Source organism: Siphateles boraxobius, unplaced genomic scaffold (assembly GCF_051911475.1).
Source record: "Siphateles boraxobius isolate OS27281-9 unplaced genomic scaffold, OSU_SipBor_1 48, whole genome shotgun sequence".
Lineage (NCBI taxonomy): Eukaryota > Metazoa > Chordata > Actinopteri > Cypriniformes > Leuciscidae > Siphateles > Siphateles boraxobius.
The window spans coordinates 7,151,505-7,170,680 of NW_027509119.1; the positions used below are offsets into that span (position 1 = coordinate 7,151,505).

General features: G+C 37.7%; 1 protein-coding gene across 7 annotated transcripts in view; it reads right to left on the reverse strand.

The window, feature by feature from the left end:
- Positions 1 to 653: 653 nt before the first annotated feature.
- pmfbp1 (polyamine modulated factor 1 binding protein 1) overlaps positions 654 to 19,176 on the reverse strand; it is a 261,062-nt gene continuing 242,539 nt past the window's right edge. For 5 of the 7 annotated variants that reach the window (XM_077201843.1, XM_077201840.1, XM_077201838.1 and 2 more), the window contains 7 exons: positions 17,956 to 18,123; positions 17,710 to 17,877; positions 12,998 to 13,111; positions 12,751 to 12,923; positions 11,667 to 11,741; positions 11,437 to 11,503; positions 654 to 4,091 (listed from right to left, as the gene is read on the reverse strand). In XM_077201843.1, the coding sequence (XP_077057958.1) occupies positions 4,089 to 4,091; positions 11,437 to 11,503; positions 11,667 to 11,741; positions 12,751 to 12,923; positions 12,998 to 13,111; positions 17,710 to 17,877; positions 17,956 to 18,123 (768 nt within the window). In that variant the 3' untranslated portion in view covers positions 654 to 4,088. The remainder of the gene's footprint in view (positions 4,092 to 11,436; positions 11,504 to 11,666; positions 11,742 to 12,750; positions 12,924 to 12,997; positions 13,112 to 17,709; positions 17,878 to 17,955; positions 18,124 to 19,176) is intronic. The other 2 variants (XM_077201841.1, XM_077201839.1) reach the window with 1 other exon arrangement.

A 19,176-nucleotide genomic window follows, 5' to 3' on the forward strand; every position in this document is an offset into this window, starting at 1 on the left:
TAATGCTGCATGAATATAGTCGCATTATTTCCTTTTTTTTAACGTAACCCACTCATGGAACTTGAAAATGAGACATGCGAAGACCAACAGGACTACACAAATGCATATGACCCGCATTTTATTTACGCTATTGTTCACTAGCTGTTCACAGTCCTTCCTCATTATTCACGACATAATCACAACCTTGTTTTGCATGCGATTATGGTTGTGTAGCTGCAGGGCATCAATGTGTTTGTGAAGTCTGTTTCACAAGAATTAGCCTTAAACACAGTGCACAGGAAAATTCAGAGTATTAATAACATTTATTGGTGTTCATTACTTTCAACAGGCACCTTCAGTGTTGGATATTGACTGTTGTCTATTGATTTCGCTGCTTGTCACTTGTGTTCAACTTTCATTGACTCAGAACACTTCAAACAAGCCCTCTCATTCACTGACACACTCTCCACACACACTCTGCATATGTGAGCGCAACACAAGTATCAGTACAACTCGAGCAGGAGGATATTATTCTAAGTAGCATCATGATCTGAAATAGTAAATGAAAGCATGTGCTTGACATGTTAGTAAAATAGATCGTTTGCTGCTGTTTTCCATGTCATCCACTGAAATGCTTTCATTTATTCCTTACTAGTTACGAAAGCAGCCGAATACCAACATGTATCACTTTTATTGACTGATTTGTGTTCATAGGAAATGCTGCATGATGACATTGGTGAATAAGGCATGACATTATTTAATAATTTAAAAATGCTATTAATGTCGCTGGCTGACTGATATGACATCACTGAAATCTTTTCATTGCCTCTTCAATGTAAAATCCAATACAATTTTTTACATATTAGGCCATCATTCATACAAGGCATTATTATATGATTGATTAATGAACAAATACGAGTATTACTTTTAACTTTTCTAAACCACAAACTATGACAGAATCAGCATTGAAACTTTACCTCCCATTAGAATTTACACTCACATTAATCTCTGTAAACTATAATGTAATTAGCAAAAAAATTCACAGTAGAATGTTAATTAAATATGAAATATTGTATGTCAACAAAGTTCACTTGAAAAGCAAACATAAATCAGCAGCTAATGTCCGTGTATAAATGAACATGAGGGGAATCAGATACTCAGATGAATCTTCTCATTCTGAAGATGAGATTTTCTCATGTCGAAGATGAGATTCTCATGCTGGCCCAGGTTTGTTTGTGTTGCTCAGATGCTGGTGAAGCTGGTTGACCAAGAAAGTCCTGCAGGTTATGGCAGTAAAGCGACCAGGGAAAAAGCTTAAAGCAGTGTAAGATGGTTTGCTGCTGGTTTTCCAGTGTGTTTTTTGGTCTTTTTTGACTGGTCAGGCTGGAAGAGATCAGATAAAGACCAGCATGTTCAGCCTGGGAGGTCATCCTAAACCGGCTTAGACCAGCAAACCATCTTAGGCTGGTTTCAGCAAGTTATAGTGAACCAATTGACCTTACGACAGTAAATACTTAACCATGCCCACTGCTTTTCTAGGGCGGGTACTCTATGTCCATCAAACGGCTCTCTCACTGATGTACCTGATTGGAATAACCTCAAATACAGTTGATCATTATGAAAAACAAAACAAAACTGAATGTACAAGATTTTATATCAGGTTATGCTGAAACACTAAGGGGCTGTTTACACGACACCGTTTTCAACTAAGAATGTAAAAGTTTTTATGCACTTTGGCCGTTCATTTATACAACAACGGCGTTATGGGTACATGAAATCGCGAAGTTTTAATAACGGGTTTTGGGATCCGTGTGAATGGGGATCGTTTTGACAGTGGTGTCGTCTGAACGCGGAAAACTCCTGCTTTAAGCGTATCGTAGTCGTGTAAACGTACCCTAAATATAAAGGTAGATGATGAGAATATAGTACAATTGCATGAGGAAATGTACTCAAGTGTGAAGTCGTCAGACAGCTGACATACAAATATCAACATTTACAAACGAAAAAGGAAAAATGTGTAATGGACACTTTCAGCAGATGTAAATAAAGTGTTTTTCTTAAAATAAAGGTAACTTTGGCTGCATACATGTAGTCTTTGTATTTAATGGGGTAAACAAGTGTAAAATGAACACAATGAACGACTTTCATCAGCGTGTTCTGCCTTTTACAGTTCCTTCTGAACCAAAAACAACGAGCTTATGCTGTGACGTTCTACCCGAGCTGTTCACATAGACTCGGATTTATGCATTTCTATGTCAACTGTCAACGACTAAATGAATCTGAAGCAGTCAGGTGGTACAACTAGAGGTTGTGTGTTCATTATTATTGTAATGTTATATGCTTTGAGACGTGGTAATTTAATGCTGTCCTTCGTCTCGTAGCGCTTTGCAGACTCTGCTGTGTTTTGTAGGAGGCGTGGCTTTGGAGACGCTCTGAAGGGAGGGTGGGATCTCATGCTTTCAAAGTTAGCTTGCTATAGCTAGCCTCTCCGAAATTGCCTACCCTACCTTTAACCAGTATTGATGTGGGTCAAATTGAAATAAATCGTTCCCCTTTTTAAAAACATCCACCATACTGTAATCTACAATTCCTTTCCTTAGTGTGAATGTAGAGAGTTTAGTTTAAAGCTCCAGTAGGTACCTTTTGTAAACAAATATTTGTTAAAACTGTCATTATGTCCTGAAAGTAGAATATGAGACAGATAATCTGTGAAAAAAATCAAGCTCCTCTGGCTCCTCCCTGTGGTCCTACTGCCATTTGCAGAAATACACCTCCCGGTCAGAAACAACCAATCAGAGCCAGGAGGAATGTCTTAGCAGTGTCAATCACGCTCGTGTACGCGCTGATCACCCCTCTCTTGCACAGCGCGAGCTCGTACCGTCGTTCGTGACTCTCCTGTACGAACTCGTTCATCCAAATGAACAAATTTTTTTTCGAGTCATTTTGTTCATTCAACGAACGAAATGACTCGAAAAAAGATTTGTTAATTTTGAACGAGTCTTTTTCGGAGTCATTTCGTTCATTCAACGAACGAAATGACTCGAAAAAAGATTTGTTCATTTTGATGAACGAGTTCGAACAGGATCACAAACGTGCATCACAGAACAGAGCAAGGCGAGCATTTGTGCTTATAAAACTTAAAGTTTTTTATTTATTTTTTAAATGACCGATCGTTTCACTAGATAAGACCCTTATTCATCGTCTGGTATCGTTTAAAACCCTTTGAAGCTGCGCTGAAACTGTCATTTGGTCCTTGAAACGTTTGTGTCCTATTGAAGTCCATTATATGGAGAAAAAGCCTGGAATGGTTTCATCGAAAAACTTAATTTCTTTTCGACTGAAGAAAGAAAGACATGGACATCTTGGATGACATGGGGTGAGTAAATTATCAGCAAAAGTTTTTTTTTAAAGTGAACTAATCCTTTAACGTTATCTTAGTAGCTATAACTTATAGAAAGAGTGCAACCTTATAAAGTTACATGTTTGCAAAATACATAATGATTTGAGGACCAAGTTTGTAGTCAAAGTATGGGCAGGCCATAGTCAATGTAAAGCATATTGTTGATATTTGGTCCCTATTAGTGAATGTTTCATAACTGTTTATAATCCGCCGTCATCGGTGGTCCTGCTTACTAGCCTGTGCGTTCACGGCAGGCTCCGCTGTGGGGGAGGAGCTGTGGAGGGAGGGCTGTAGCGCAGCAGAGAGCAAGGGGGTTGGACCTGTAAGTTGTGCTTGTTCAAATTTTCAGGCTAAGTCAACATTTTCTCAAAACTCCCTACTGCAGCTTTAAATGAGCAAGTTTAGTAGTTCATGAGGTCTACTCCAGAGCCTGATCCAATGCTTGCATTTTTTGAGATTACTGCGTGAACTCCATTCACTAGCCTCTCTGAATACCTATCTGAATTACATATACAATAACAACACCTTTTTAACATAATGTTGTGAATTTGCCCAACAAGGAGGTTTGTATGTCACAGAAAAATCATGTTTTCCTAGAACTCGAGTCAGAGAGGATCCAAGATTTCCATCCATGTAGCCGTCCATGTTGTTCCCGGCACTCGCGCTGCACGTGATCAGGAAGTGCTTTCTTCTTCCTCTGACACTTTCTTCACTGTAAGAAGCAAACAGCATTGAAATGTATTTACAACCAACTCATGAACAAGGTCATTACTGATTCAATGGGCTTCTGCAATTAACTAAACAACCATTATGCACATCATAATAACATTTGTGTAAATGACATCAGCAAATACATTTTCAAATGCAAACAAGCTTTCATGCTTATATTCTATTCAAACAGCGTCTCTCTCTCTCTCTCGGCTGGCTTTTGTTTCTTCCTACCTCTGCTTTTCATTTCTGAGAGCACTGAGGGTCTGAACACTATTGCATGGAAGACGAAAGGTCAAAGGCTACTGATGATATCTATGCCATGTTCCCTAAATATAATGAGCACTCTCATTCTCGAACAGCTCATCAAGGTTTTTAGTCGAGCCTTTTGCTCTCTGCGGAAATAAATTGAGCTTATTAGCCAAATATGCATCTCTTTTTTCGCCTTGTCTCTGTGCCTGCATGTAAATTTCACCCTTTATTTAAGGAGAAAATCACCGTTGCACGTATTCCCCGAACTCTTCGCTGTCTCCGTCAGACAGCTTAACATATACAATGGATTTGTCGGCGACTTCAGCGGCATGGCTAATGCGAGACCTTTTGTGCTGTTTAATTCCGGAAGGATAAACAGGCTTGCGCATGCAAAATTATTCAAACTCAGATAATTAACAAGGGAAACAATCAGCTGTATGAATAATAATCCACAGTGGTAGACATTATAACTTTTGAGCATGAGAATAAGATGGATGTGAGTACCTTGGGCATGAGCTTATCAAATAAAGCTCCGTAAATGTACCCTGAATGAAATGAGTCAATCATTTTAATGTGTGAGAGAAGCCCTGAGGAGAACAAATAAGCAATCACTGCATCACGCCGGGCGAGCAAATGAACCTGCTGCACAATTAGGCAGGGTCACATTCAGCGAGGGCTGCAAGCACTCCATGTGCTAATGAGATCTGTGCGTGTCAAAGAGAGAGAGATAGAGAGAGAGAGTGTCTGAGAGAGAGAGAGTGTCAGAGAGAGAGAGAGTGAGAGAGAGACAGTTACCGCCTGAATAAAGCGCTTACAACCAGAGCACTTACGGTGGTATAGATAGCACTTCATTAAGGACACTTTCACACCAAAGCTTCTGGTGTGAACGGAAGTCGATTTGGCGTCAGAGTTCATTTTTTCTTTCTTTCTTGGTTATAAAGAGCAACTGTCGAGTTCTCTTCAAAAGGTGGTCTGGGGTGCATTTTATTTGAACTGAGGAACACTGTTGGCAGGAACAGTCTGTTCCAAGTCACAGAAGTGACTGAAGTGATTTGGTGATGAATACAAAGTGGCTAAAAACGTAAAAGTGTTACAGTGGTAAAACGTGGGCTTTAGTACTCCCCGTGCTAGTGACGCCAACACACTGGGGTTTGTATCCAAAGGTAAAATGAGAAAAGAGACGAGTGAGGTTAGGGGTGAGGTCAGATTTGGACCAAGATATTAACTCTCTCCCCGCCAGCATTTTTGAACACCCCCAAAGCTTCACAGTCCTGTAGCTCGTCCTGGGTCAACATTTTATTCATTAACTTAGGCAGTTTTTATTTACATGCTGTTTAATGTTGATGATCGTGTTATTCTACATATGCATATGATAACATATGAGATCACTCATTTCTGCATCTTTTTCACCTGTGTTTTTGATCAGGAGTTTCATACTCGTTTAGAAGATGTGTAATAGCGCCCCCTACCGTATAACAGTGAAAACACGTAAAGCTGAAAAATTCCGTCAATGGTGGGGAAAGAGTTAAACAAAAGCTTAATAAAAAGTGTGCCACATTTGTTGCGCTTGAGACAAACTTCAGGATTTGTAAAGGATTTGTTTTGACGTAGGGCAGCCTTTGCTCACTTTGACTACCAAAGTAGTCGATAGTTTTGATACGAACACTTAGTATGAAGTATGCCTAGCATGCGCAGATTACACTCACACATTTTTTTTCACACAAGTTTGTCTAGTGTTTGCGCTATTTCTCTCAAGAAATTATGAGCCATACAAATGTTTTTTAAACTACACAAAAAATTATTTAAAAAAAAATTAAAAAAAATTGCTCGTTGATGCAGGCTTCTGTTGTTGCTGTTGTGTTTCCATTTGTTTGATCGAGTTTTTCGACCGTGAAACAATGGCCCGAGCCAGTGTTGCCACCTTGTGGTCCAAATAATTAGTGCAAAAAAAGAAGAAAATCATAGAGCATATGTGAGCTAATGAAATCAACATAACACATGCACTGTACACACACCCTAGTGTACACGTAAAAATTTTAGTATAATTAGGACTTTATAATGACATGCTGAGCAATGGGTGATTAATTTGATGAATTGTAGTCTTCTACTAAGTTTAGTCACCTACAAAATTTTTTAAAATGCCCAAAAATGACAGTTCAGTACATTTACGGCACTGCAGTGGAAAAAAACAAACCATGTTGGTTTATGATGTAGTTTGAAGAGCAACACTGAGTTAGAAATTATGTTCGGCACACAGAAAAGTTCTGCATGTGGAGCAGTTAAAACAATGCTGTATTTTTTCGGTACACATGTATCCTGAACCGATAATGATGTCAGAACAACATTAATGTCAGAACATCACGTGACTGATCACCTAGTAAACCCTGTCAATTGTCTGAAAAACAAACCGTTGATTTTGCAAAGTCTGCCTTGGCTTTTACCCAAGATCTCACTGGGGTCACATGTGACAAGCAACAATCATAACATACCAAATAAAGCAGCTTAAGTGTGAAAACTGCCTAAAAGTCAGACTGATATTAAGATAAAGAGTGGGAGATGACGTGCAGAGGACACAAATGACTCTGGATGAGCTGTGGGCAAAAGACTGACAGACAGCCGGTAATAAGAGCAGTTAGCAGCAGACAAACACTCAGGTACACCAGCCTCACCACGAGGAACCCCAACAGGCCCCATGGTGCAGGCTTTCAAAGCAAAGTCAAAGTTATTAAGTATTCAATCATATAAAAGGGAGAGGAAGGCGTGAAAGGTTGCGGACCAAAGCACTTTTGCTCCAGTGCATTAAGAGGCTATGCAGCCGCTCCAAGTCTGCGTGAAAAGAAATAGATTACCTCCCCAGAAGATGGCAGCTTCCCTGTATCCCCCTCCTCTTTTGCTCTTTAATAACTGCAATCTGCTGTGAAAATCTAATCCCAAGTACCATTTACGCTGCACCCAGATAACTTCTGCTTGGAAAAGCGTACAATATGAATATTTCATTCCCTGATACCCAAATAAACATGGCAGGCTTTCCATCAATCAGGGGACGCTGCAAGAAGTGAACTGGAAAGTGGAAATTGCTAATGAATAGCAGGGTTTGGGGGTTGTCTTGTAAAAGCGTCTGTTTTAGTTCTCTTCAAAAACGTATACATTAGAGAGAGAAAAAAAGCTCATTGCGCACTGATAAACATCCCTCCCGATGATCTTGATCAAGGCCAGCCATTAAACACGGCCATATATGCCCTCCTCCACAGCGGAATAAACACGGCCACCCCTTTCTGATGGAGCGACTGAGGCTATTATAAATTATTTATCACAACAAATCAAGCAGTGGTACTGTTATGTATTTACTAACAGCCAAACCTGTTCATCCAAAGGATGCAAGAGTCCATCCATGTACACGTTGCCCCGTCCCGGGCTGTATGTCAGGTCTCAGCAGATTTGTAAGGCCACACCTGGCCTAAGAGCTCTAGTAATGACACTTAATGAAAGCTGGGAATCCATGCATGCAGAAGGAGCCTGGCATGCCATAAATAATCCACATGCCTACAAGCCATTTCCTCTTCTATCTATTTATTTGTATTTACTCTGTCTCTCTTAGAGTCCAGAAGGAACTTGGGGTGTCCTAGAAGAACATTAGTTGAGCTTCACTTTGCTACCCGAACTTGTCAAATGGGCAGTGCGCTTGTTGTTTGTTCTTTCGAGTGGTTTCACATCTATCAACAAGAATGTACACTTAAAGCGATAGTTCAAAGGTAAATTCAAAATTCCTAAATGTTATCATTATTTACCCTCATGTTATTACAAATCATAATTTTTTTCTGTAAACCATATAATAGGTTACACTTTATTTTAAGGTGACGTAGTTACATTGAACTTACTCAAGTACTGAGTAATATTAATTAACAACATGTACTTCCTATAGAGTTACGGTTAGGGTTAGTTGCATAATTTACTGTTATTACTATAGTAAGTACATGTAAGTACGTGTAACTACGTCACCTTAAATTAAAGTGTTACCAATTATTTTTTTGAAGAATATCTTGGTCCCTCTTTTCCATATAGTTAACTTGAATAAATATGAAAAAGCACCATAATTAAAGCACCATAAAAAGATTTATGGGTCAATAATGAGTCAAAGTAAAGAGTGCCCATGATGAAAAAAAGGAAAAATCTATTGACAATCTAGTTTAAAACACATGTACCAAGTTCTTAGAAATCAGAGATATTATTGATAACTAAAACCTTTTTTTGTAATTTGAAATAAAATATGTATAAAAACTGTTGCTCATATAACTGAAAATCAGTTTCAGTTGAGGTACTAAAATTACAAAATCTAAAACTGAAATAAAAATTAATTAAAGCTATAATAGAAGTATTAAAAATGACAAAAGAACATAAAATTAGTATAAAATTAAAATGAAAGCTGAAAATATACAAATAAATGCTATTCAACATTATATACTAATAAGATAACACCGTTACAAAATACTTGGTATTGATTTCATGTGGTGTGACCATCAAGTGTACAATATTCATTATACCTTAAATACAGACAAGTACACACATCCTTATAATTATTTTCATAAAAAGTAAATATCCTGAAAGAAGAAGTTTTCGGGAGTCGCACCACATGACATTTTTAACTAAACTAACCTTGAAATTGTAAGAAAATGGTCAAATGATCTGATATTTTAAGAGACACTAATATAATATAATATAATATAATATAATATAATATAATATAATATAATATAATATAAATATATATATTATATTTGTATATTATATATTCATGAGTGTTCCTATGATGATATTTCCAGTTGTATTTTATTTTTTTCTGCATGTTGGTTGCACCACATGATTTGCTGACAAAAAGTTATTCAAATATTACTAAGCAGTGAAGCAGTTTTGTTAATAAATATGGAGATATATTCCAAGTCACACGACAGATGTGAGGAACAGACTAAAATGTAAGTTATTATTCACTGACAATCTCTCCAATGGACTACAAAAACATGTGCAGTATAAAAATCTTTATGTCGTTGGTGGCATTTCAATTAATGCCAAACTTAACTTGTTCTCAAGTGTCACATGACCAAATATCATCGACATCAAACCTGACGGAGAACATGTCACACCTTTTGTGTTCCAAGGCAGGGTTGGAACAACATGAGGAACATTCAATTTTGGGTGAGCTGTTTCCATACGGGAGAACATGCAACCTACAACCATTGTATGCATTATTAGTCAAGACTCTTTCTGGGTTAACAATAGCAGCTCTTCAACTTCGCTTTGAATAAAACTTCTGAAGTAGTATAACTCCGTAAAGTCAGGCCCTGAGCAGGTCTCTTGCTCTCTCTATCATCAATAATGGAATAAGGTGGCATGTGGAGCAGGTTCTGGACCTTCAGAACAAACAGGGAGCCGAATGGATTCCACCCTGCAGGACGGGCTCATCAGCACGGTCAACAATGCCTGAATGATTGGGTTCAGAGCCGCAGCTCCAGCCCTCGGCTTCCACCATGGCCAAAGTTCTCAATCATCTCTAAACTTTTCCTTTCCAATTTCACAAGTGTGAATCAGATCAGACCCTATTACAGAGGATAAGCCTGTACCTACAGAGCCGGATCATTCGGCAGTGAGAGGACAGGCACTCCAGAATGAGATGGCTAATGGTGACACGGACCTTCAACTGTGGTTATAGGACACCTTTTCTCTGCATCTGATAGAAATACCAACCTAATCACAGCAAAGACGGTCTCGCTTGATGCTATGCATGAGGACAGGATAACAGAGAATGGAGGAAGAGAGAAAAAATAATGAAAGGGAGAGGTGTAATAGGAAATGGCCAGCATTGGGTCATTCAGGAAATATAAGAGGAGGAGAAGAAAGATCAAGCTGGACAGGTGATTCGAGGCAAAACCTGCATATAAGACCTGTTTATATGGAAGATTGGGGCAGAATGTGATACGGCCTGTTAGCCACAAAGGTGAATGTTAATATTCGCTCAATGACGACTGTAACTATATGAGGTGCTGCGGTTAACATGAAATACACTTGATCATTGCAAATAAAATAAGATGAATATTATGAAAAATAAGAATTCTACAGGGCAGATGACAAAATATTTTATTTACAATAAGGTTCATTAGTTAACTACATTAGTTAGCATGAACTAATAATGAACTGCACTTATACAGCATTTATTAATGCTTTGTTATGGCTAATTTCAACATTTACTAATACTTTATTACAATATTGTTAACATATTTCAGTTAATGCACGGTGAACTAACATGATCAAAGAATGATTGTGAATGAAAAGTGACTAAAAATGGTGACGAATTACAGGATCTGAGATGCATTTTCCCCTTACATATTACTATAACATTTAATATAAAACTTAAAGTTGGCATGAAATCAAAATTGATATTTATTTATTAATAGCTATAGCAAGATAGCTATTTATTTTAACACGTTACTAGTGTTATTGAGCGTTTATTTAACACCGTGCAAATGTTTGGGGTTGGTAAAATCGGTAAGATTTTCAATAAGGCTGCATTTAATAAATAAAAAAATACAGTGAAAATGTGTCAATATTACTAAAATATAAAATATATTTTAGAAGGTAATTAATTTTTGTGATGGCAGAGCCGAAAACCGCTACATTCTATTTTAGATCAAAAGATCAGAATTTATTTGAAATAGAAATATTTAGAATTGACTTTTAATCAATTCAGTTTAATTTAACTTTTGAACTGTATAGTGTATATATTACTTTGACAAATTTTAATAAATCTTTAATCAAAATGTCAAAACTTGCTCTCATGACTAGTTCGACATCCATGACGTACGCAAGGCCACGCTGCAGTTAAGCCAATCGCATTCAGATCCGCCTCCATTCCTCTATAGCAACGCTCACTTTTCAGAAGTCCATGCCCACAACTGTTTTTTTATTGCTCAAAATTTGTTTCACTCAGAAATGCTTCACAATACGGAGTTCAAACTTCCGTTTCATGCCGACTTCAATTTAGAAATGAATGTTGATTTTGAAAAAAAACTATGGACATGTACGCTGGAGTGCGTTTAGGGCTTTACCTTCAGTCGCTCTGCTTTCAGCCTCCTGATTTCCCCATGTAAACCCTTCACATTCTCCTGAAGATGACTGCATGAAAACAGGACAAACATTACAGCCAAATCCCATTTCACACAAGCGCACCCATTTCTTCATATGTTTGCATGCACATTCCCTACTACTTGGAGCTAAACTCCATGTTTGTACACAGTCAGAGCTGAGAGGGGCATTGGACAGGGTGAGCGGGGCTTACTCTCTCTCGGCTGTCAGGTGGATGATCTTCCTGCTCTGCTCTTTGATCTTGAGTGCCAGTTTCTCATTAGTGTGCCTGGAGAGGAGCAGGGACACAGATAATGGGCTGCAGTGAGGAAGCTGTGAGCTGCTGTCACAATCAACCATGATGCTGAATGATAATGATACAGCCATTATAACACTGGATGCTAAAGTTCTGATGCGCCACAGACACTTTCTATACTCCGTAAATTTATATTCTGGTTCCAACACTGTGACATGTGATACAATCTGTGACGTGTTATGCAGTAAGAAGCCAGATTTGATGTTACGTAAGGGAAAACACACATAGCTAGTTCATTATTGCAAAACAAACACCAAAAGGGTAGGTATGATGGAGTATATTTTACAATACTGACTGTACAATGTGCCGTTAATTACACGGTTCCTAACAAATTGCATAATATTTACAAATTATGAATTCACAAATGGACATGAAATGTTGAATTAAGTTAAAATTATTTAGTAATGTGAGAATATGGAGGGATACTAGAGACATTAAACTAGATACACTGATTTTCAAAGTTGTAAATAATGTGGTTTTGTTATTTTTATTCATTTTTAATATTTCTCATATTTTTATTTTTAGTTGTAGTTTTAGCAATTTTAGTATAACTTCATCAAATTATATATATATATATATATATATATGCATTAAATTTATCAAAAGAGACAGTAAAGACATTCACAATATTACGAAATAAATAAACACTGTTCTTTTCCCTGAAAAAAAATGTAGTACGTTGTCCACAAAAAAAATTAAGCATAACAATTAAAATAAATAAGTGGTATATCAGCTCAATTTTAATTACCAAAAATAATTCTTAAAAGTTTTAGTTAACAATAACGACACCGCCTGGGATTATTAATTGTATACTTTAGTGGTCATTATGCTACAATATTTGCATGTAGAATAATTGAAGAGTAATCAACCAATCAGAATCAAGTATTCCAGACAGCTGTGTGTTTAGCTTTTTACACGTACATAATAGTGCTGTGGTAAACCAGATGGCAATATCGTGGTACTGAATGATTACATGTCTTACTTTTGCTCCTTTACCCATTGGTTCACATTGGTCACGACTAGTTGACTTTCCCTGTGAAGTCGAGAGCTGTCACTCCGTGCGTCTCCTAAGCACTGCCGTAAAACATCCACCTCACACACAGCGGCGTTATATTTCTGATCAACACTGTCCATCTGTGAGTGCAAAGCCTCAACCTGCACATGAAGAGATGAATGAACCCAAAAACACAGCAGAAAGATATGAATGGTGTTAGGAGACCGTGGCTGACCCGAGACACTTTCTCTCTGAGAGCGGCCGTCTCCATCTTCAGCAGCAGCACATCTTCCTCTCTGTCCCGCAGGACGGTCATGAGCTCTGCCAGTCGTCCCTCACTCGCATGAGCCTGACGGGACAGACGGAGACAGAAACTAGGACATAATTTTTGCTGATGTTTTAATCTAAAATATAATGTATATATGAGAGGAATATGACTACAAATTAGCCATTCATTTATTGACTTTTCCAAACAACATGGCTCTGAGTTTAAAAACACTGCTTTGTTTTTTTTTAAAGAAATTAATACTTTTATTCATCAAGCATGCATTAAACTCATCAGACATTGTGAAACATTGTGAAAAGACATTCACAATGTTACAAAACATTGTGACAAGACATTGTTACAATGTTACAATGTGACAATGTTACAAGACATTGTGAAAAGACATTCACAATGTTACAAAATATTTCTATTTCAAATAAATTATGTTCTTTTGAACATTCTATACATCGAAGAATCCTGAAAAACGGTATAACGATTTCTACACAAATATTAAGCAGCACAATTGTTTTGAACAATAATAATTGTTTCTTGAGCAGCAAATCAGCATATTAGAATGATCTTTTTACAGTTTTTACCAAATAAATGCAGCCTTTGTGAGCATAAGAGACTTCTTTTAAAAATGCACACACACACACACACACACACACACACACACACACACACACACACACACACACACACACACACACACACACACACACACACACACACACACACACACACACACACACACACACACACACACACACACACACACACACACACACACACACACACACACTGTTTTCACGTTTCATGGGGACTTTACATAGACATAATGATTTTTATACTGCACAAACTGTATATTCTGTCCCCTTACATTAAACCTTCACAGAAAATATTCTGCATTTTCACATTTTTAAAAAGCTGTTTTTCTCAAGGGGTTAAAAGTTTTTTCCCACAAGGACAATGATTTCAGATATTACCATCTTTGTGGGGACATTTTATCCCCATAACATAGAGTTTACAGCCCAAAGACACACACACACACACACACACACACACACACACACACACACATGCACATTTGGGGTATATAATATGTTGATAATATTCCTCTGCAGGCAAAGAACACAATATATATAAGCGTTGAAAATCTTCAGCTGCTTTAAAATCATTCTCTATCCCTCAACAAATCACTATTACACTCTTACGATGTGGCAAATCTATAGCAGCTCACACAATTTTACCTCATATGAGATCTCAGGTTTTCAGCATATGAGAATTCAGCTTAAATTAAAAGGCAGGCTAGTTTCGTGGCTAGTAACGCTGTCAGTATGCAAGATGGTGGAGCGCAGTGACCTTTACCCAGAGCGCACACACTGCAGAGGAGAGCTAATAAAAGGCGGTAAAGAAAAGGAGAAAGACAATTAAAATGCTGTGCGAGTGTATGTGTGTGTGTAAGTGGGTTATGATGTAGTCACCTGTGCAGCTTTATATCCAGCTCTAATCCCTCTGTGATCCCACACACACTCAAATGAGATTCTCGAGTCATCAGTTTCTTCAATTCACACCTGATTTATAAATGGGGGCTGGAGTATATTTGCAAACACACACACCTCACTGTAATCATAGCACCTCTACCAACACACACACACGCTTATGCAACCATAATTATGTGCCAGGCAGACAAACACACACACAGAAATGATAGCCGCCTTTATTCTGGCGTCTGTCTCGCCCCGCTTCCCCGCATGCTGCGTTCCACACGACTGGCGAGAATCATTACTGCCCTTCCTCTGATACGGCTGCAGAACCAACAGCAATTATTTTTAAAAGCCAGAGCTGAAAACAGACAACCAATGCACAACACGCGCATAATCATTATTTCTGCAGTCCGACCGGTGGCGCGGTGTGTGTATGTTTGTGTGTGCATGTATACATTAGGGCCTGGACAGTGTGCAGACACTTAATTTTTTATTTTTCAGTTTTATTGTTATCCTGCAGAGTCTGCTGACCATAAAATGACGAGGATGGTTATCCAAAGCCAATTAGAGTTACCCTACAACACTGACAGCACTTAAAGAATGAGAGTGAGGGATTTAAATAACTCTACTGTCTGCAGGAGCACTGCAGTTTTGCACACATTTCAGGCACTTCAGGATGAAGTGTCACAGAGGGGTTTGACAAAGTCAGAGAACTCCATACTTATGAACATCATTGTTGCTTCTGGAACAACATTCTCATCAACTTTAGGATTAGGTTTGGGTTTATGGATTTCAAAACATTATTATTAGCCAACCATTTCCCTATAAACTGAGGAGGTACTTAAAAGGTTAGTTCACCCAAAAATGTTGTCATCATTTACTCACCCTCATTTACTCACCCTCAAATTCCGCAGACCCATGGCTTTTCTTTGCCATTGGCTCGTTTTGTAATACTCGAAGTTGATAGGCTTTCTAAGCGAAACCCCATTCGTCGTCATCCGACGTAACTCGGAGTGACAACGAAAGGGAACCAAAACTTCGTATGGGATATGGATTCGCCGTAAAAAGAATCCATATGATATTAGCAGTTTCATCCAAATATGCGAAGAGATAATATCACTTTATATGATGATGGCCATTTGCGATGTGCTCTATGAATGTTTTTAATGTGAATAAAAAATCGTATAAAGCAACCGCGACTCTTCTGAAGTCTTGGATTCGACTCTTATAAATTATTTTATATGTCTTTATGAAACTTTTGAAGCTTAAAAGTTTCAGTCGCGTGGGTCTTCAATTGAGGGACAGAAATCTATCACATTAAAAAAATGTTAATTTGTTTTTAGAAGATGAAAATGAAAAAGTCTTATTGGGTTTTGGAATGACATGAGTAAATTATGACAGAATTATTAGTTATTAATCATTATCTTGGAATGCTTTTACAAATCCACATTGAATTTTGGTACACTCATCACACATAATTAAAATGAATATGGCCTGTAAATAAATAAATAAAAGCAGGTAACACTTTATTTTACAGTGTCGTTGTTACACACGTTAGACGTAATTACTACAGTAAATTATACATAATTGCAAGCAACTAACCCTACACTGAAACCTACAAATCCTAACCCTATCCACCTTATTCCTGACGAGCTTACTGCGTTTTGAATTATGGGTGGCACTTCCGGTTTGGGGAACTCCCATTCAAAAAGACTGAAACGAATCATTTCAAATCATAAGGTTGCCCTACAAATAAAGCTGATCCGTCAGTTTGACTCAATGAGCTATCAGTTTTCTTTCATGTTTTATCTAAGAATAACATCAGAATAACGTAACACTTGGTATTTTAACGTGACATGTTATAACAAGAATATCTATAGTAAGAGCTCTGCATTCTTTTCCTCGTGATAATTTTCTTTTTTACTTTTGAATTTCGCTGTAATAGTATGATAAAGGTCAACATATACTGCACATTTGTGGTCTGTTCTCCCGATTTAATTTACGATGTAGCCTATACCAATTCACTGGAATACTCCCCAAATCCTGCACGTCTCTTTCCAGGTTTGGTTTCACAGGTAAATTTACAATTTATTATCTGTCAAAATGACTGAAATCACTTTAAAATAGTATCACGCAATGCTGAAGTAAAACATTTTTTTATTATTAAGGCAACGTATGTTACATAATACAGATTACCGCCGATGTTGCTGTGGAAAGATACTTTTTCATAGATTATTCATGGTCTGTAGAAAGTACCTTGTTTACGCTTTTACACTTTTAAATGTCCTTTTAATGTTCAATGGTTGAAGGGTAAGTAGAATAATGTAATGTCATCGTACACGGTTTAAAAATATATTATTGCGTCCAGAGCTAGTCTTTCACTGATTGTTTACAGCTTAACGGAAGTTACACCCATAATTCGCGCAAAGCGTCATGGGGCGCAGGAATACTGTGGATAGTAAGTACATGTAGTTAATTCATATTGTTCAGTACTTAATTGTATAATTACACTGTAACAAGGATACATTAAAATAGTGTGACTTAAGAGCAATTTCAGAAGACTTAATTATGAGTAAGCATTTAAATATAAAATTACCATTTTATATATATTTATATATATTTGTATTCTATACTTATTATGTTAAAAATCTATTTTGATTTAGCTAATAATGCTAAATCACCCCTTCACCATACAGATTGGCATAGGGTACTTTCCATAAGATCATCTCTCAATGCAAATCAAACCAGTTATTAGCCTACATGAAATTGCACCATGCCAATATCTAGGTATGGTGAAGGGAATGCGGGGATATTTTAATTCCAAAGGCCAAGGGAACTTTATCAGGATACATAGTATCCTGGATCCATGAAATGTATGGCCTTTAAAAATAAAAATCTGCCTGCCCATATGGGAATTTAACATAGGGGTGTCCTGACTCACGCAACCTGTATTTTAAGGAAGAACATTTATTTATTTACGATACATCATTCATTCACAAAGAAAATTCGTGTCCTTAAAGGTTGGATTTTTCCTCATTTTTTAAATTAAGGCATTAAGATGTTCATGTAGATAAGAAAGTATAGCAATACTCGGGAGATAATGGCTTTGATTCCCAGGGAATGCATGAACTAATAATACAATGTTAAATGCAATGTAAATTGCTTTGGATAAAAAGGTGTATGCCAATATCTTACCTCCTCCTCAGAGCTCCTGCTCTCACTGTGCACTCTCTCTAGATCTGCACTCATTTGTGTGACTAGCTCGTCCTGAGCCTTCTTCTCCTCCGTCAGCTGGATCAGGCACCGCTGCAGACGGGCCCGCTCACTCCTCTGGGACGCCACCTCTCCACTGTACTCCGCCAGCTACAACACGCAGAACGCATGTTGATATTTGTGCGTTAGGAGTGATCACGTTGTCTGTGGCAGTGGAAGAGATCGTACCAGCTCCATATACTCTTTATGAGTGGCCTGTGCTGTGCTGAGCTCCAGTCTCAGCTCTCTGCCTCTCTGATCGGCCATGGCTGCCTCTCGTACCCCCTGACACCACTTCTCCCGCACCTGTTCCAGATCCAGCTTCAGTTTGGACACTGTAGCCTGCAGAATGCTCATCTGAGCCAAAGAGCACTTATCATACACTACCGTTCAAAAGTCTGGGGTCAGTGCGAATTTTTATACAGCAAGGATGCATTAAATTAATCAAAAGTGACAGTAAAGACATTTATCATTTCAAATGTTCATCAAAGTTAATAAATCCTGTTTATAAATCCGATTTATCAAGTGTTTTCAACATTGATAATAATGAAGTTAGAAAAGATTTTGATAGGACTTACAGTATTTATTAATATTAGTTAAACATTAAGTTAATGTTAGTTAATGAAAATTCCACTGTCCACTGTTAGTGCATGTTAGCTCAGGTCCAATAAATAACACTAACAGATTCAAGTTTTGATTTTATTAATGTATTAGTAAATGTTGAAAATAACACAAACTAAGATTATTAAATGCTTTAAAAGTTTGTACATGTTAACTAATGTAGTTAACTAATGTTAACGAATTACAATTTATTGTAAAGTGTTATAAACCAAGATTTCATCACATAACCCTGAAAAAAAAGTATCACGGTTTCCACAGAAATATTAAGCAGCAATACTGTTTTCAACATTGATTATGATAATAATAATAATCGAATCAGCAAATCAGCATATTAGAATGATTTCTGAAGGATCATGTGACACTGAAGACTGGAGCTTAATATCCTCAGTCCTCATACTGCTGGATCTGTCTGCTGCCTTTGACACAGTTAACCACCAGATCCTCCTGTCAATCCTAAAGACGAAGGGCTTCTCGGGAACCACACTCCAATGGTTCAAGTCTTACCTCTCAGGTAGGTCATTCAGGGTGTCATGGAGGGGTGTGGTGTGGTGTCTAAGACCCAACATCTAGCTACTGGGGTGCCTCAGGGATCAGTGCTTGGACCACTCCTCTTCTCCATCTACATGACATCACTAGGATCTGTGATTCAGAAACATGGCTTTTCCTATCACTGCTACGCTGTTGACACACAACTCTACCTCTCATTCCAGCCTGATCATCCGACGGTTGCTGCTCGCATCTCAGCCTGCCTGACAGACATTTCTGGCTGGATGAAGGACCACCACCTTC